Genomic DNA, 20,082 nt, shown 5'->3' with positions numbered 1-20,082 from the left:
CAGCTGAGATTACTTTGGGATCTCCTGGAAACTTCTTAAACAGTAAATACAGTATGAGTGTTGTTTGTGCAGCCACAAAGCTGGCGTATGCCTAAATAACACTTTTGAGCTTTATTTTTGGAACATTATAGCTGTCAGTCCCTTTGCATTAAAAAAGGACTTTATCTTGAGATGTTAAAAAATTCCTGTGCACCATCTGATGCAGTTCCCCCCCTCAAACACTGATTTTCTTAAGAAGTGCGGGCTTTCCACAGCTGCTCTTCTCATGCCTAAATACACAAAGGTATCATAAATAGCAAACTAACAGGTATTGAGAGACTGGGGCATAAAAGAGATCAAAGCAAACAGACCGTGCAGTCATTTCAAAATTTTGGCTGGCTGCTCTTGTAAATAAGAGTGCTTCTAAAGCAGAAAGCATTCAACTACTGTATTTATATAGGCCTTGATTGACAGTTCAGTTATTAACTTCATAAAAACACAGGCAACGTAAACTAGTAGGAATGTTTGCTCTAGCAGTTTCTATCTGAAAGAAAATGAAAACCAAGGTATAATGGCTTGCTCTCTGTTTCTCTAAAGTATTTATTTTAGAACTATGCAGTATAAAAGAATGTTTTCCCAAGTCAATGAACTTAAGCAATGTTGCTTGCTTTCTGGTATTTAAGTATGTTGTTGTTCCTTGGAAAACAAATGCCACATTTATCAATCTTTTTTCATTTCAGTGATGCTTAATGATCCTTCTAGTTCCCCTGTCATTCTTTTTCTTGGTATAATACATCTAAACTGTTGAGAACATGCATAAAGAGAAATAATTGGCTTCTAATGTGTAGAGGTGTACACTGACCACAAGATTAGACTTGGACCCCAATGTAGGACTTCAGAAAATGACCTGATTTTCCTTGGACCAATTTGGAGACTGCCCACTTTGACTCTGGTAGTGGGATTCTGATTCAGTTGAGATTCTGAATTCTGGGGCTTCATGCCCCACATTGACTTCATGGGAAATAAAAAAAAAAGCCCTATAATGTTTCTTCTGTTTGTCAGACCTGGACGTGTTTGCAGGCATAGTAGGAGTGAATTACACTTGCCAAATTTAAGAAAAATAGGTGCAGTGCGTTTTGTGCTATCCACCTTTATGTTTTAATTTATTTTAAAGGAACTGCTGATAACATTTTTTTATTTCTTCGTAGTACTGGATGAAATGTGCAGGGATAGTTGCCTCTTCTGACAGGATCAAATCTGCAAAGTTTCAGTAAGGCAGGGGCAGTTCTTCAAGAGCAGCCTTTGTTTTTTGAGGGTGTCAACACACAAAAATGATGTCTGTATCCCCCTGTTTCTGGTGGACCATTGTTCTGAAAATGACATAGAGTAAGAAAACTGCAAAGTTTCAGAAGGATAAGCGCAGGGGCTAGTGTGTTATGATGATTCAAACCCACTTTAAAGTTTTTTTCATAATGAAACCTGGTAGCGTTGGAAGGATGGCCATCTCACGATCCCATCCTTGCCCACCCCCAAAGCAAAGTGATTGGAGAACTCTTCATAAAATGTGCCCTATGATTAGAAAGTGCACTGAACCCCCCTCCCCCCTCCCCCCTTATCAGGTTAAGGAAACAAAAGCAAAAAACACTATTTTTGGTGACACGCTGTCTGCCTTTCAGAAGCTGAATTGTGAACAAAGCCTTGTGCAGGATCCTGCTTTGGGTCTGATCACTTCAGAGGGAAGCCCACTTCACCTCAGGAAGCACCTGAAGGGGCCCAGTTCAACTCAGGCTTCGGCAAAATCCGATGCACATCCCTACTAAAGTGTTATGTAAAGATGTGTTCCATAGTTAAGTTCAGCAGGGGCCTAACCATATTTACTTTCACTAGATTTTAAATTTCTGCCAATCCCTATCCTACTACTATTGGAGTGGTTAGCTTCGTTATCTTTCAGTCCTGAAGTTACCGAGGACTAGAATCTCTCCCCATAATCTAAACATTTACATAGGTGTAGCTACTTGAAATGCATGAAATTCCCCTTTATGTGAAATGTCATGTTTTGGGAGGTCCACTTCACAGTTGCTCCCATATACTCACCCTCCTTCTGATATGTTCAGCTGGACAAAATAGGGGAAGGAATGGTGAGATGGGAGCATAAGGATCATGTCAATCTATATCTCAACCTTTTTAGAGAGCCTTCTCGATGGTGGTGTGCTGTCTTTGGAATGCTCTCCCCAAGGAAGCTTTCCTGTTAGCTACATTATCATTTTGTCAGCACAACGTGAAGGTCTTTTTATTTTCCTAGGTCTTATAAGAACTTATGACCACTTTCAGCTGATTGGTTTTCTGTTGCTTTTACCCGCTGCTTTTTCATATATTTTTTGTCCGTACACATTATTTTATTGTATGAATTGTATATTTATTGTATGTAACCACCCTTATTTGAAGGGCAGGATAAAAATCTATTCAACTTGAGAGTTGTCCCCCATGTATCTTCATTTTAGGACTCTGCATGTTGTGCATTTCCACTTGCTCTCATTACCCCTGAAGTCCTGTTCCTCCCCTCGCCCATCTGCTCTGGAGTCCCCTAATCCTCCAGAATAGATTTGGAGGCTGTGTGGGGTGTTTGTGTGTGTTGTGTTTGAGCAGCTGTTTCTGTTTCGCTGGTGGACAGCCAGCGTTGGATACAACCATCTGACTTTATTTTGGCCCCCCGTATGAACTATGAAAATATTATTCACTTTCGATGGCCTGGTTCAAATCTGCATGTTAATCACTTGACTATAGCATCAAATGATGACTTGAAGGTGTTAATGAGTCCTTGCAAATTAGTTAGCAAAGGCAGAACTTTGTCACCTGATGTCAACTCAAACACTATTTTTCAATCAAAGCACTTCACACTTTTAGTTGAGTAACATTAAATATGCTGAGTTAATGAAGTGATATACACGTGAACTGGCCTGGGGTTTTATTTTCAGGGGAGAAACATGTAGCTAGCTGAGTAGGGTTTTTCCTCTAAAGGTTTTACCATTAAATTCTTGCCAGGAGGTTTTTTTCTTCATTCTTGGAATAAAAACATATTTTAACTGTCTGTTAGTCCCAAGAAGTTCATTCTCCTTCATGAAAAGGTATACATTTACTGAAACTTCAGTAACTAATGGCCTGCAGATGCTGAATAATGAGTGCTCCTGCAGAAAGCACTCTTTGCAACAAAAACTCCAAGAGTTCTTTTACAAACATGACTCTTTAGCACTCTGATTTCAAGCTGAAATATTTGTGTTGATAGAGCTCTTCTTTCTTAACACCTGGCACCACATTTTGGTGCATCCTTAACAGGTAATGTTTTGCCAGGAAAATGCAACACTGTCTGAAAAAGATTAAAGCAATATCAACATTTTTAGTCCTGGCACAAAAAGTGGCCAACTAGGTAGAAATTCTTTAAACTTTCCTTTAAGAATTGTGGGAAAGAAACATTATACTTGATTAATCAAGCATTTTCATATATCTAGCTTGTTGGGGTTTTTTTAATTGAAGGTAATTCCCACCACTAACTACAGCAATGGCTGTAATAATTTTATCAAAGCAACACAAAACTGACCATTTTTGTTGTAAACGACACACACGCACACACTATTTGGCGTTTAAGGACTGGGGGGAGGCTGCTAATTTTCTTTTCCAGCTATATCAGCTTGTGCTGCATTCATTGAGTTCCACTCAAGAGGGGCCGCCAACCTTTCAGGCTTTCTTGTAAATTAAGGGACTGTAATCTAAGCCATGGGAGTAAGAAGTAGGGCTGCCAACCCCTCAGTGCATGCATGGTGTTCTGTGCATGGCCCTTCAGATCCCTATCAAAATACCTAATACCGTAATGTTGCATGAGTGGATGTCCACTTGTGCAATGGGACTTCTGCTCTCTCCCCTGGCAACCACCACCTCCCCAATCTGCTCCAGAGGATCACCCAACCCTCTGGAGTAGATTTTGAGGGCATGTAAGAGGCTGCAGGCAGGTATTGGAATCACCCCTTTCCCGATTCCACTAATGGCTGCCATTTCATCAGCAGGAAGAGTTAATTGATGCTATCCTCGAAGAGGTTTGTATGTTAATACCTTAGCAACCAGAGATTTACAAATGATTGCAATGAACTAAGGTAACTTTTTAGCTGTTCAGTTGTGGATCTTTCTGTATTTATCAAGGTCTTCTTATTCCTAAAAATGTTTTAGGAGAAATTGTGCAAATTAACTTGAAGAAGAGGATTAGTTTTGACAAAGGAAGAGTGGTTATCTTGAAAGGAACAGTCACTTGCAATTCACAAAGTATTTTGTTCATAAGAATTTCCTTATATAAAATTAATCTTAACTTTCTGCTGGTTAATCCATTGTGTACCGACCATATGGATGTGGTTACTTTAAGGAAGATAGTCTAATCCAAATACTGAAACACTAGGGATTAGACTACTGTGTACCTTTAAGGTACTAAACATATTTGCATTTTGATGTAACCAGGAACTGAATGTAGTGATGAATTACCTACTTTTCCTTTCTGCAGATTGCATGAAAACTGAATGTTTACATACTGTTTTACCAACTGCCTGACAAAAAGAGAAGGTTTAAATAAGAATCCAACTGTGTAGAGCTTTATGTGCAGTGGAACAGCAGGGGTGAGAAGAATAGGATGTGTATGTGAAGTGTTTCACAACCTTTTAATATTCTCCTCCTTTCCTTGCCAGCTGGTTGCCCAAGGCCTAAGAAGAGAGAAGGGGTCAGCAGAGCTTCCACAAAATATTTTCATAGATATTGTCTGCTTTGTAGCATATTTAGGGCCAATTCTTACAACAACTTTGCCCATGGCAGATTGCTTGTTCTGGGCAATATCCAACGGTGTCATTCTGCAAATTCAAATAGCACTAGTGGAGGTCTGCTGACTCTTTCTATTGCGCCAGCGGTTGGCCATTATGCTTGTGCAACCCATTGTGCAAGTAGTTACACAATGGGTTGCACAAGAGATATGTGAAATGGGTTGTACAACCGTGCTTGCGCAAACGTAACTTTAGTTGGATGCACATAGTTCAGACTCTAGTTTCTGATAGTGCATCATCATTTGCGCTAATGGAATGACATAGTTGGATACTGCTCTCTGGTGGGTGTGTTGTTGTTTTTTTAACCAATGTTGAATTGGTAGTGTGAGACTTCTGCCTTCAGCTAAGGTTAGATTTATCTTGTCATCACAAACCTTCAAAAGAAAAAGTTTTACATGACCTGTTTGCAACTGTGACCTCAACCCGTGGTGGTATGTCAAGATCTAGTTAGTCTTGAGCAGATATTTATCAGTTTACTGATTGATTCAATGTCCAAAACATCAGCAGGTAAAATGATAGCAGCTCATCATAGATAAAGCAGTTGTGGAAAGTGGAAGCATAATAATTAATTGAGCCCTGTTATTACTGTACCAACTGTATGTCCTATTATTTCATTACTTATTTGATGTCTTTGTGAGATTGCTGGTAAGCATCTACATAGATATTTGGTGGCAAAACATTCCTTAAGTGTTGAACAGTTGCCTCTTTTCCCATTCAGAAATGGGACAGTTGATTCGCAGATTGTACACATTGTTGTTGTTGTTGTTCAGTTGTTCAGTCGTGTCCGACTCTTCGTGACCCCATGGACCATAGCACGCCAGGCCTTCCTGTCCTTACTGTTAATATGTTTCGGGGAACAAGGTCATGGAATCCTCCTTTATTCTGAAAAATATGAAATATGATAAATTGTAGAACAGATGACATGCAATATATGTCATTGCGAAATGATAGGTGCATACAAATTGTCATAGCAATTAATGATTTCCTACAGGATGCTATGGTCATGTAATAGAGGACCATTTAGTAAAGAGTGCCAGTGTTGTGTTTGGTCGTTTGAAGACATTTAAATCCATATAATTACATAATGTGTGCATGGAAAAAGTAAGTGAGCAGTCCTAGGACAAAAAGAAAACATAGTGCAACATTCGTTTTCAATTATGTTTTTATTGTCTGGAAAAGTAGGCTAAGTTAGTCTCCTGAATCCTCAGAGGCTTTTGTGTATGTACTACATTCTGTGTATATCCGTGGCACGCATATTGGCTTAAAGTTGGACTCAGGCATTTAAATATAACATGTAGCTATTGCCACTAAAACTGAAAACTCTGTAAGGCAGCGGTTCTCAACCTGTGGGTCGCGACCCCTTTGGGGGTCGAACAACCCTTTCACAGGGGTCGCCTTAGACCATCACTACGACAACTTGGAAGGGCTCAGCTGGGTGGATTACAGCGAGCCCAGCGGCTCCGACGGGGCGCGCCATGTGTCTCGCCAGCGCGATGCTTATGATACGTTCAGCTCCGACGGTGAGTGGAGGAGGCGTCGGGCCGATGGCGAGCTGCCGCCCCCAAGGGGGCTTTTCTGCCCGCCCCCACCGGCTTCTCTCTCCCTTGCCACCCCGCTCCCGTCTCGCCTCGCTCTCATCTCTTCGCTACACAAAGGCGTCGCTGTTGTGTCCCGCTGCTCTGGGGTGAGCTCGGAGGGACGCCAGGCGCTGGATGGGACCGGCGGGGTTTTGTGGCAGGCTTTGTGGGCAGGCTCCGCAACAGGCCCAGGGCTTGCCTCCGACCATGTGAAGAGTTCCGGAGACGGGCCTATCCAGGAGGCGAGAGAGGATAGGGATGGGGATGAGGATGAGGAGGTCGGTCTTGAGCCAACCCTTCGAGGTTAACTGTCAAAAGAAGTCCAAAATCTTTGGGTAAAATCTAACTAAAGCCCTACTTAAGGTAGACGCATTGAAATGAATGGGACTGACGTTCATAGAATCATAGAATAGTAGGGTAGGAAGGGTCCTATAAGGCCATCGAGTCCAACCCCAAGGTAGTCATGACGGTTTTAAGTCCCGTTCATTTTAATGGGTCTACTCTAAGAAGGGCTTTAGTTGGATTTTATCCAGAGTTGCCCAATTGCCCCGCTGTGGATTTTGAAGTTATTGCCTGGCTTCCTGCCCCTGTCTTGGCCTTTTACGTAAAGAGAGGAACGGTGTCTCTGAGCGTGTGCAGAGTTGCAGCTGTGAGAAGATGCAGAGTGGGCCTCTTGAGCATGTGCAAAATGGCCCTGTTGGAAGGGAACACTGGAGAGGCAGTCAAATGGGGTGAGTGGGCTATGGGTGTCATTAAGGCTGCAATTAAATGTGTGCTTATGTGGGAGTAAGCTTACTTGAGAGTAAGCCCCTATTGAACTGACAGCGGGGCTCACTTCCTGAGCAGGACCAAGGTATTTGGGTGCCTGAAGCAGAAAATCCAAACATAATTCTTCCTTCTACCAAATTCATGCTAACATGGGACCTGACCCACCAAGACATGCTCCTGCACAAGCCCCATTGAAAGTGCAAGTGCTTTCAGTGTGGGGCACACACAGGGGAATGCCCTGGTGGGTTGTGCGCCAGAGATCAGACCATCTGCCTCCAACTGCTGTGTGTGTTTTAGTTTATAAAGTTTAATAGTAACTTTCAGTTTTTTAAGGGAGCAATGACACAAAGCAAATGGCAAGATGTGGGGTGAGGGAGTAAGGGAGAAGGAAAAGACCGGGAGGAGAACATAAAGATGCAAAGGGATAAAATCATACCATCAGAGGTGGAATGAACTCTGGTCCAGGGATGGGGAACTGTTCTGGCCCCAGGGGCTGGATTGCCTCCTGGGACAACCTCTGGGGGCAGGATGATGTTGGGGTGGGCTCACTCTCTCCTGAAGCCCCACCTCCTTTCTCCAAAGCCCCCACTCCTGACATCTTTAACTGCTCAGAGATGTTTTTTAAAAATATGATAAGCGATAAATCTATGAAATAAATAATAAAGAAACAATCAAAGTCTCTTTCCATGTGTTGAGAATATGATGAGGTGCTTAGCCTTCCCCAATCTGGTGCCTTCCCAATGTGTTGCACAGCATCTCCCATCATCCCCAGCCAGCTTGGGATGCTAGGAGTTGTTGTTCAGCGCATCAGGAAGGCGGCAGGTTGGGGAAAGTGGCCTAGATAGAAGGTGAGTCTCTTTCACCACAGAGGATGTCTTTCATCCTGCCGAGATCCTAATCAAGCGGGGAGATACCTAATCAAGGAGGAGGCTCTTGGACTTCCCGACCCAAGTGTCTTATTTTCTGACCATCTTGAATTCCACCAGCTGAGTTCATGCCTGATCTGATGGGTTATGTAAGTTGTAGATGCTGTCTGCTCCTTTCCAGTCCAATACTCCAGTCCCAATTTGGGGTTGTTATATTAAGACTGTTACCCATGCTACACCATGCTTCAAGACAAAATTTCATTTATTTGTAATTAGAAATAAATATTTCACAATATATAATTACATATTGGTTTTGTGATTAATCACTATGCTTTAATTATGGTCAATTTGTAACAATGAAAATACATCCTGCATATCAGATATTTACATTATGATTCATAACAGTAGCAAAATTACAGTTATGAAGTAGCAACGAAAATAATTTTATGGTTGGGGGTCACCACAACATGAGGAACTGTATTAAAGGGTCGCGGCATTAGGAAGGTTGAGAACCACTGCTGTAAGGTGTACGTTAGTGGGGGTGTAGCTCTATCCTGCCTGAACTAAGGTTTTGCTCCACTTTTGCTCTCTGCCAAAGGTTGTGATCCTCTGTTAGTTTGTGTAGTGTAGGGAACCATGACACCCTCTTTCCCACCCCTGCCTAACAGAAGATTTGACCTGCTTCTGTTTATGTTGAAGAGATTCCTGGGTAGAGGCCAGATGCTGCTTCTTTGAGGAAGGGTGAGGCTAGGAAGAGGATGACACAACACCATCCTCCTCCATTAACCTTCTCCTCAGCCTGTTCTCCACTTTGTAATGCTCATGTGTCCAAAGTGAAGTGATGGAAGTGGAGAGTTCACTTCTATTCTGTACTCATAGATAAATTCCTAGCTGCTGCTGGAAATTTTCCCTCTCCCAGCCCAAGGCTTGTTAAAGTATTTGAAGTTGGAAAGTTCATGTCTGTGTGGCTTGTCCCATTTTCTGTAGGGTCTTTGTGTTTGCCCATGCAAATCTCCCCTCTCCAGTGAAGCTGTTTCAAGTGTGCAGAGGGGAAATTTTATCAGCCCCCCATATCAGTTAAAAGAACCAGTCAGAGTACAGATTCTTGAAGGACTGTTTACTATTTCCCACTATGAAAACTGTCTGTGTAGTTCTATAAGTTGTTCTGTTTTCCACAGTTTACCAGTCATTCACCACTCAGTGCTTCCTCTTGTTTCATGACAGTTGAATTTCCTCAGGAGGCTTTGATGAGGAACTTTGTGACAAACTTTTTGAAAACTCAAAAAGTAGCCCTAGTGCCAAATTCTGTATCTGAATTTTATCACTAACTGTTTGTTCCATACACTTGTCATCTCTATGTAGTCTCTTTATCTGATAATCTTAGAATCCCAAAATTAAATTGGCCGTGTGAGTTGTTTGCAGTCATTCTGGATTGTTTCAGCCCAGGTTGTTTGTTTAGTACATGGAAAAGATACTTCTAGTAACATTTTGTATAGCAACCTGTTTGAAATGCTACTGAGACCTGGTTCATATCCTTGCTTAGCCCTCAAGCGCACTAAGTAGCCTTAGGAAAGTCATAGCCTAACCTATCTCACAGGTTTTGTTTGAGTGAATTGAACTTCTTTAGAGGAAGGCTAGGATACAAATGTGACAAATAAAAGAAGTAGCAGATCAGTACTTGCATTGATTATGCATGAGACTGGCACTCAAGCTGAAGGCCTTTGTATTTGTTACAACCATCTTTGAACTCTTGAATTGTATGCAAACTGACTATGGACACGGGGTTGTGTCCAGTGTTAGTCCTGCTTAGAGTAGACCTATTGAAATAAATGGGAATAAGTTAGTCATGACTAACTTAAATCCCATTCATTTTAATGGGTCTACTCTAAGCAGGACTAGCATTGGATACAACCGAAGATTTTCTACATTCATTTTAAATGTGGTAGATTAGTCTTTTGTTATGTACAATTAATGCAGCCTTGATTTGAATCTTTTCACACATACTATTGTTTTACCTCTTTGAGGGGAGACAATACTAGTAATTATATGTTCACTTTTGGTTCTGTTTGCTTTATTGGGTAAATGTCTATCAAGCATTTTTCTTCATTGAGTTCACTTTTCTTCCTCATTCAAAAGAGGAAGGGTACCAGGTCTCAAGGTTACTGGAAGCAACGGCCTGATTAGTCAGAAGCTGTCCTGTCTAATCTCAGATGCCTGCAGCTGGCTGTGGTCACTCAGTGGTGAAGGAAAGGTGTTTTGCACATTGCTGAGACAAGCCTTCTCTGAGTCAATCAGCAAGTGCAGAAGGAAATGGTATTGACTAATACATGATGCCTGAAACAAACTGTAGATCTTAACCACATTGTGGCTTCAGGCCTGATCTTGATCTACTTCTAAATTTGATCTGTATAAAACATAATTGATAATGTTACATTTTCTTGGTGGGTGTGGAGTGATAGGATAGATGAATTAGACTTCATTATTGTGTATATATCTCCTAGAATTGGAATACCAGTTTCAGGAAATAGTGCTCACAGAAACTCCTTCAGTATACTCCAGTGGGAAATCCCAATACAAAAACATGACTATGGTATTTCATATGAGTCTTGGCAGTGAAAACCAGGTCATACGATATTGCCTTATGGCAGGTCAGACTATTTGTCCATCTAGCCCAGTATTGTCTTTTTTGACTGGCAGCAGCTCATCACCTTCTGCCTGATTCTTTTTTGACTGGAGATGCTAGGATCTTCTGAACTAAAGTTTTAGAGTTGAGCCTCAGCTTAAACGCTGTTTCATAAACTAAAATAGTAACTCTCAAAACACTCCTCAGTTGAGTGAAGCACAATGATCAAGAGCATAAGGTAGGAGCTGGAAGTCCTTGTTTAAAATTGCTTATCAGCCATGGAACTGCTAGATGTATGTGAGACCTATATAAATGTATGTAGTGGTATTTTTCCACACCTGCCTCAACCAAAACTCCCATGGATGTTATCAAAATAATGTGATTATACATGAACTTTAAATGTCATGGTCTATATACCTGTGGTGGGGAGGAAGGGGGGGGGGGCAAATGAATAAAAACCAAAAGTATCTTTTCCTCCTAATATATATTTGAAATATTAGGACTAAGTGAAAACAATTGCTCTGTTTGAAACACACTATTAAAACTAAAATTATATATCTTCTTATTTTGCACTCTGTAGAAAGGCTGTGTTATTTACCTTTGAATTTTCCAATTTAAAAATACTCTACTGTAAGAAATGTTGAAGACATAATCAAACTTGATATGTTTGTCAGAAAGGAAGGCCTGAAGTAAGATTTGGGATTGGACAATCTGTGTTGCACAATAAACATTGGGATATTGTTGCTAAAATGTTGGGACAATTTAAATTTTGCAGCCTGAACCACAACCCTTGTTAGGTTTAGTTAGGGAAATTCAGGGATATCGTTGCTAAAATGTCTGTTAGAAGTTGCAGTCTGATTCATAATCCTAGTTCAGTTCATTTTACACCTCCAGTATATGTAATTTTGTTGGGGGGAAATCTGTATAAACCAGTCTCTATAGAGAAACAACTTGCATGCATTTTGGTGATTGTAGGAGCTCCTTTTATACCTAAGAGGAATCAAGTAGAGAGAAGAAGTGGCTGGTTCGCACACCTTTAGGGAGATGATCAATTTGTTAAAATGGTTCTGCTCATCGCTATACATTAAATATATGTCTGGGCTCAATCGTAGGCAGCAGTCAGAGGGGAGCAGGGAGTTGTGCCAGGGTGTCAAAGCCAAAACACACCAAGACTGTTGATGCCCAGGCAAACACTCAGCACCAAACGGGAATCCTTTATAGCCCTTCCTGATCAGGTTCATTACCCATTTTTGGTGGGTATGGTCAGTTCATAGTCTGAGAAATCCTCACTGAATCTAGCTCCAGTGGTTCCTGGCAGAATAATTACGTAGATCAACTTTACTGTTCTTCTTATATGTAGGAATAATCAGACTATGTTCCAGCCAGTGTGAAACCTGTGCCTCTACTGGTGATAATCTGATACAGCTTTTGCTTTTAGATTGCTGTTTTTTTTTTCTTTTTGTGTCCAAATGACTATAGATTTTATCTGAGTATTTTATTTGGACTTTGTAGTGCAGTGTTTCAGATTTCTTCTTTTTACTTTGTGGTTTTGTATTGTGATTACATATGGTTATGAACAATAAACTTGATATTAATCAAGTTTTGTCACATTAACAGATGTGAAGGTATTGTGAACCTCTGCCAGTACGGTTATAGTATTGAACAGTTTAAGACTTCTGATTTTCTGTGCACTTACTGAAAGCTTCCTGTACTTGCTTCTTTTAAAAGATTTGTTTTGATCTGTTTTGCAATGTTTGCCCAGTGGTTTGTGGTTAAGGCATGTTGTGTTAGCTGAGCGCTGGAAGAACCTTCGCTGGTATTTGCCATGTGGCAATTTACTTGTATATTAAAACTCTACTTATTTTCATTGATTACATATTAATGGAAATATGCAGTGTGTTTAGTGTAGGCACTTGACGTTTATTGGTAAACCCATTTTAAATGGAGAGTGTTCTTTTTCCCGCTGATGGTTTTACTGTCAACTTTATTTCCTTACCCTTGGATATTTTCTTGTGTTTATTGTATTAAACCATGGCTACCATGAAATATAAGAGTAAAAAAAGAAAGAAAAAGAAAACACACTGTGAGATGGTGCCTATTTGTATTTTGCAAAAAAAAGGTATGCAATTATAAAACCCTGCATTTAGCTTTTGTTGTATAGAAGATGCTCTTAGGTTACCTTTTGAAGTTGGGTTGTAAACCCCTTTATACTGGCTGATTTTTTTTAAGCTTTAGGATGGATGTAAAAGGGGTACATTTTCTACAGCACTTTTCAGTATGTGCTAGCTGCATTACAGTTCTTACCTTGCTTATGAAACAAGTTAGACTTGTTAAGTATTGACAAGTGTTCTAAGATCTTAGGCCTAGTTCACATAAACAAGCAGATGAGATGGTGTAACGGTTCTGAACTGTACCACTTCAGAGAGTGGGTTGTGGGTGGGGAAATCCCATGGCTGGAAAATATACCCTACTTTTGTACAAAACTGTCATATTGAGGAGAAGGCTAAGCTAGAACATCTGTCCCTGGCATCTAGTTTTCTATGTGCTGGGAATTTTTCATACAGAGGAAGCATGTTATCTTCCACCAGCAGTCTGAAGTGGTTCAGTCTAGCAATATTTTACCACCTCAACATCTGTTTGTGTGTACTATGCTTTTATGTCACGGCTGGGAAGCTGTGGCCCTGCGGATGTTGGTGAACTACAACTCCCTTTATCCCTGACCATTGCTGGCTGGTGTTGGTTGGAGTTGGGAGTCCAACAACATCTGGTGGGCCACAGATTTCTAAACCATGCCTTAGATGAACGAAAGAGCTCTAGCTTGGGACCACCTCCTATCCATAGCCCTGTTACATATAAACATGGTGAAATGGATATAGGTGACTTTTTCTTCAAAGAAATGATACCTGAACAGGAGAATCATACTTTATGAATCAGCCTTTGAACACACACATACATACATATTAAAGATCTACTTTTAAGAAATAGTTTTTAAAATAATGGCCTTTTTAAAAACTTGCCCATCTTCTTGCATTAAATATCACTGAAAGTGAAATTATTGGGTGGTACTTAATTGCACATACATCTTAAGCATCTAGTCTTGAAACTAGCATGCTATTATGTATTGCTAAATCTTTTTCCTCTTCTACAGAATGACAGGGAGGGAGTTCTTCACTCGGTTTCCAAACCTTTATCCGTTCTTGCTCAGTCAGCTGGAACTTGCAGCCAGCTTAGTGGACAGGTAAGAAAAACCCATTGTTATTCACCAAATGTTTAGGCTCTCAGTGTTGGAGATGAGGAAGAATTGGTAGGATAACTATTGAATATGGGGTTATTTTTTCAAGAAGCAGTTTATTGTGTTCCAGTTGTCCGTATCCTCTTTGAACAGAAAAGATGGCACTCTGAATTCAAAATCTGCTTAGAACTACTAGCCATCATAAAATTTAAAAAAATTATGTTTTGGGATTGAGGCTTCTTCTTTGTTAGAGCCAAAAAGCAAATTATAAAAAATCTTACAAGGCAGACACCGTAATCTCTGCGATATCTGTGTATCTACTAGCCACTCCTTTTATGCATGTCATTTTGCAGTTCAGCTTTTCCATAGTATTAATTAGACTTTTTTAATTATAAAAGAAATAAAATGACATTTTAGTTGTGTTTTTGTGGGTGAAAAGGAAGCGTGCAGAAGTAAAGCATTATGGTCCTTAACTGTGGGACTCTCGCAGGCATTCAGGTGAGGCTTGAAGAGCTTCCTCTTCAGCATTACTGTTGGTTTGAGATTGCAATTAGTTTCCGCATCTGAAAGCAGTTTTTCAGTGCAGTATTTATTTAGTTATTAAATTTAAATATTGCCTAACTGGCTAATGCCCACAGGGCAATTTACAAGTTTCCTGTGTGTTTGCTAATGTGGCACTTAACTTTTGTTTCTTGCCTTTCTTCATTGTACGTCGCTTTGTGAGGGAATAGCCATAAAATGCAACATTAAAATGCTTAAAGAAATAAAATATATTGATTGTCTAAAGAAATATGGAATACAGTGCATTAATTTCTTGTTTGGTGACTTGAACAAATATTAAACTATTAAAGTTTATAGTGAACTATTGACACCTGGAGGACGTTTTTCATTTTTTAATGCTGTAATAACACATTATTTAACTGTCTGGTAGATGTATCATGAGGTAGTTACAGGTTTAGGCAGGTATTTTTATGGATACTTTTAACAAACTTCATAATTTTTTTAATATAGTGAAACTAGTGAGGTGAAGCTCCATCCAAGCTTGTTCCTCTTGCTTTTGATCTTGAGTAAGCTGTATCCGTCACCAATGGATGGCGCATTTTCTGCCCTTAGCATGGCTCCCTTTGCCCCATTTATTTTAAGGTGAGTTGCATATTTCATTTAATAAATACATTACTTTGCTTGGGAATATTGCAAATTACTTTAGTTATGTTGTTGTTTATTCGGTCAGTCGCTTCTGACTCTTCGTGACTTCATGGACCTACCCATGCCAGAGCTTCCTGTCGGCTGTCGCCACCCCCAGCTCCCCCAAGGTCGAGTCCGTCACCTCCAGAATATCATCCATCCACCTTGCCCTTGGTCGGCCCCTCTTCCTTTTGCCTTCCACTTTCCTAGCATCAGCATCGTCTCCAGGGTATCCTGTCTTCTCATGATGTGACCAAAGTACTTCAGTTTTGCCTTTAAACTGAAGTACTTTAAACTTTAGTTATAGAAATATTATTAATTCAAGGTGTGTACTCACTCACTCACTCACTCACTCCTTTAGTTTTTCTACAACCGAAGAACAAGTGTGTTCCAGTACATAGTGTTCTATCTGAATGAGAGAAGTCAAGGTCTCTTGGGAGGTGAATGAAACATGATTTTACAGCATTTTGCATGTAAAATGTTGGAGAAAAGTGCGAAGAGCATTTTCTTGCCCCTGCATCACTCTGAGACTGCAGTCCGGTAGGATGTGCAGATTAGGGCTGTGCACGGATCCCCTGATCTGCTTCGGATGCCACTTCGGATCCTCAGAAACGACCCCTATCCACCTCGGACTGATTAGGACCCCCTCCGCTTCAACTAGTATCCGAATCCAGACATTTTCCCATTGACTTGCATGGGAAAACCCAAACAGTCATAACTGTTTTAGTTTTTATGATACAGGCATGAAATTTGGGGAGCTCTCCACCTCCACCACCACCACCCCAGGAGAGGAGGCCACCTGCAAAATTTCAGGGAGTTTGACCCAGTAGTTTTTGTGCTATGCGGAGTTAAAATCTGATGTTTTCCACAGAAACTCTCAAAGCAAAGAGCTGTAATTCTCCCTGTTTCCACGCACAGGTGTGACACATTAGCCCCTCCCAGCCCCCCTCGAGGGCATCGCACCCCTCAAAGCCCAGCCAATATGGCCCACACAGGTGAAATTTGAGTTTTTCCAGGAAAACTCCCAAGTAACTTCTCCTTGTTTCCACACATGCACATGACACCTTGGCCTCTCCCAGCCCCCCTTGAGGGCATCGCACCCCCAAAAGCCCCAGTTTGGCCCACTGCCTTGTGTGCTAGGTACAGGTAATATTTGAATTTTTCCAGGAAAACTCCCAAAGCAAAGAGCTGTAACATCTCCCCACCTTTGGCCCTGCCTACACCCCAAAGATGCCTCATATTGCGCTCGATTGCTTTGCCACACAGTGGGCTGTTATTGGAATAAGAAGGTAATTAATATAAATACTATGTGTCCTGTGCTTTTTCAACACTGCCTGGAAATGTGGATGTATAGTATTGGTGGAACAACAGCCTAGCACGCACACATACATGGACACAGACACACATGAGATAAAGAAAAGCAGAACTATCTAAGTTCTGATGAGTGTCTTTAATTTATTGTTTTATATTTCATGTTCTTTTATGGAAGGCAGGGTAATAGAGGACAGCGCAGGCAATAAGATAAGAGCCAAGAGAAATCAAACAATAATTTAAGAAAACCTTTAATTTCTGGTTTGGGAGGATTGACACAGAGAGAAGACACAGATGGTTCACTTCAGCATGGGGGTGGGGGGACCAAACACTACACACATAGGTTGCTATAATATGCCTTTCTTTAAGAATTTAGAAAGAAAGAAAAAACTAAATGCTTGCATATGACTTAAAGGGGGTGGGGGAGGAGAGGAGGAACGTGCCCAGAGGTCAATGTTTGCTTTTAAAAATTGAAATAAGATTGAGTTTTTAAAAATCTAGAAGAGACAGAGTTGACAGACAAAAATGACAAGGAAATAGAATGGAGAAAACAGAAGTGAGGGTCACCGTTAAACAACAAACGCAGCCTTTTCCGGAGTCGAAAATTGAGATAAACAAACACTCACAGGAATGGCGGGGGAGGGGAGAGCATAGCACCAACAATCGAGGAAAAGCTATGTTAGTTTGAAAAAATATGGAAAGGAAAGATGAATCTAATGAAATACAAATAACAAATGAGTCGGAGGTAGAAAGAAATGGGAGAAGGCTGTTGGAAGAGGTGCTGCAAAAGACACTGTTCCAAAGGGGGTGGATGCTCAAGGAGTGAGGGAACGCTCCCAGTACAACCAAGCTGTTTCCTTTCAATTTAAATTTTGAAGAAAGCCTAATGGCGATCTAAATGGAATAAATTGAAGGAACAACTCCTAGGAATGCAGGCACGTGCACACACAGAGACACACACACACGTGCTCGCGCGCGCGCACACACACACACACACACACGATCATCTACCCACATCAGCCCTCTCCCAAAGACACAGCTAGCACAATAACTGAATGCGGCCTTTCGCCGAAGTATATATACCCCTTCCTCCACCACTCTCTCTGATTGGAGACTGCTGGCGTCTGTTCTGGCTGAGAGTTCCTATTCCCCAAAGCACACAAAGCACACAAAGAGACAGCTCCTCCTGTGCTCGCCTTCCTGCCTCCCCCCGCCTTCCCACGTCTGCTTGTCTTCTCCCTCCCTCCTCTTCCTCCTCCTCATGCTCCTACGCAGAAGTTGATATATTTGGGAGGCAGCCTGTCTGGACTGCTCAGGCATTAAGTAGCGCTCCAAATATATGAGGCGAAGGAGGCGCTTCGTGGAGGGGGGGGCATTTCGCCCCGGAGCACCTCAGTACTGCTCTGACCCACTTCATATCATGAGGATTTTGCTCCGAATAAGCCCGCTTTGCCTTGTTATTCGGGCTTGAGAACTAGGCAGTCCACAGCCCTAGTGCAGATCCAATTATGCAAAGTCTTCCCTTCCTTTTGGATGAGGAGGGAAATGGCCAGGGCCCAGTGCATAGCCTAGGAGAGATTAGGGATGGCGCAGAATTTCTCCCCAAAACTTCGGGGGGCCGAGTGCCAACGTGTTCGGCCCCCCGAACAAGTTTCGGGGAGAAATCCTCCGAACCCCCCCCCCGCCCCCCGCACCCCTCCCCTGGGACGGGACTTACCTTCACCGAATGTCCCTCCCGGTGGCGGGTCCGGCCGGAGGTTCGGCGCGTGTTCGAGCGGGGCGGGAGCGGCAGCCGGTCTTTTGACCGGCTGCCGCCACCGCCATTGCAATCAAAGAGAAAAAAAACGCCCCCTGATAGGCTACGTGACGATTCACGTAGCCTATCACAGCTAGATTTGCAAAGTCAGCCGTGATAGGCTACGTCAATCGTCACGTAGCCTATCACGGGTGACTTAAAAAAAAAAAGCGCGTACGGATAATGGCGGCCCCCATAGGGAGCCGCCATTCCCGTTCCTTATTTGGTCGCTGTAGTCTACGTAAATGTTTACGTAGACTATGGCGAAAATAAGGGCAACGCTATTTGCGTTGCCCTTATTTTCGCCGTAGTCTACGTAAACATTTACGTAGACTACAGCGACCAAATAAGGAACGCGAATGGCGGCTCCCTATGGGGGCCGCCATTTGCGTACGCGCTTTTTTTTTTTAAGTCACCCGTGATAGGCTACATGACGATTGACGTAGCCTATCACGGCTGACTTTGCAGATCTAGCCGTGATAGGCTACGTGAATCGTCACGTAGCCTATCAGGGGGCGTTTTGGTTTTTTTTAAAAAAACTTTCGCGTTCACGGCCGGGCGAGGCGGGAAGCCTCCTCCCCGGCCTGAATTTCGGCCGGGGCGAGGCGGGAAGCCTCCCCCCCCGGCCTGAACTTCGCGGGGGGACCAGCGAAGCGCCTCCCCCCCACTGCGAACGTCCTTCAACGACAGGTAAGGGACTTTCGTCCACCCCTAGGAGAGATGTGAAGCTGCAGCATTGCTGAAGGGAAGTAGATGTGGCCTTGACTGACCCCTTAGATGAGAGACTGCTGCAAGAGCAGGAAAGAGAACCAGTGTGATGTAGTTAGGGTGTTCACAAGGATTCAGGAGATCCAGGCTCTAGTCCCCACTTGGCCATGAAGCTCATTGGGGACTTTGGGCCAGTCACTGACTCTTAGCCTAACCTACCTCACAGGGTTTTTGTGAGGATAAAACGGAGAGGAGAAGGACCATGTTTGCCACCTTGGATTCCTTGCAAAAGGAAACAAGGTGGGATATAATTCAAACAAATAAACTAATAAATGCACAAATAAGTAAATGTAATAAATAGATATTTTAAAGACAGGAATCCCCCCCCCCCCTTTCTGGCACATTTCTCTTTGATAAAGGAGAACAAGAAAGTACTGTGTGGTTCCAGATTGAACCAAATGCTCTGTTAAATTGCCTTAAGAAAAACAACAAAAATCATTCCGCTTTATTATATAAGTTCTGTTCAAGCTTCTTGGTTATCTGCAGAGGCAGAGTGCTTTGCTTTGCCTGTTGCCTGGTAGTTGCTTGCTCCTTACTGTAGTGAACATTTAAAGACATGGTAGACCTGTATAAATAGAACCAAGTATCAATTATTTGTTGATCTGAGTTCTGTACCTCGAGTCTTAAACAATACAGCACTGGGTTGTAAACATTCTAATTAGGCCTTGAATGCTTTCAGTTCAGCTTAAGTTGAATTTTCCATTTAGTTAGTGGGAGTTGAGTTAGTTGGCTTGAGTGTGCTTAAATAAATTACACATGAGTCAAATTAAATGCTTATAAGAACAAATCTCAGTTTCCACACTTGCTTCGCCATGTTAAATGAGAAGACTTTTATCAGCCATTCACTGAGCACATTTTAACTCAGTATTTTAATTGTAAAATAATATATTGCTGGTTCTGAAAATCTTTAAATGTGTGTTAGGGCTGTAAATGTGTTACCTTTGCTAGTGATTTTTAGCACCCTAGGTAATACCTTTGATGAAAAGAGGTAATCTGAAAGTAATATGTTAACTGAAAATAAGAATGTGAGACATCCACTTAGATGGATTTCATTTGGTTGCTCAGTTTCCTGATCAACAGCAGTGGATTTCTGTGGAAAAATCTACCTGCCTATCCGAATTTTGG

At 41.8% G+C, this 20,082-nt stretch overlaps 1 protein-coding gene across 16 annotated transcripts in view; it reads left to right on the top strand.

The window, feature by feature from the left end:
- The window catches only part of THADA (THADA armadillo repeat containing), a 229,432-nt gene that overhangs the window by 73,028 nt on the left and 136,322 nt on the right, over positions 1-20,082 (top strand). For all 16 annotated transcript variants that reach the window (XM_084828934.1, XM_084828927.1, XM_084828928.1 and 13 more), the window contains 2 exons: positions 13,815-13,904; positions 14,910-15,041. In XM_084828934.1, coding sequence (XP_084685060.1) covers positions 13,815-13,904; positions 14,910-15,041 — 222 coding nt within the window. The remainder of the gene's footprint in view (positions 1-13,814; positions 13,905-14,909; positions 15,042-20,082) is intronic.

Source organism: Heloderma suspectum, chromosome 1 (genome assembly GCF_057233095.1).
Source record: "Heloderma suspectum isolate Gila_16-S chromosome 1, 16-S_ref, whole genome shotgun sequence".
NCBI lineage: Eukaryota > Metazoa > Chordata > Lepidosauria > Squamata > Helodermatidae > Heloderma > Heloderma suspectum.
The sequence above is the reverse complement of the archived record's forward strand: the minus strand, read 5'-3'. Positions and strand labels throughout refer to the sequence as shown.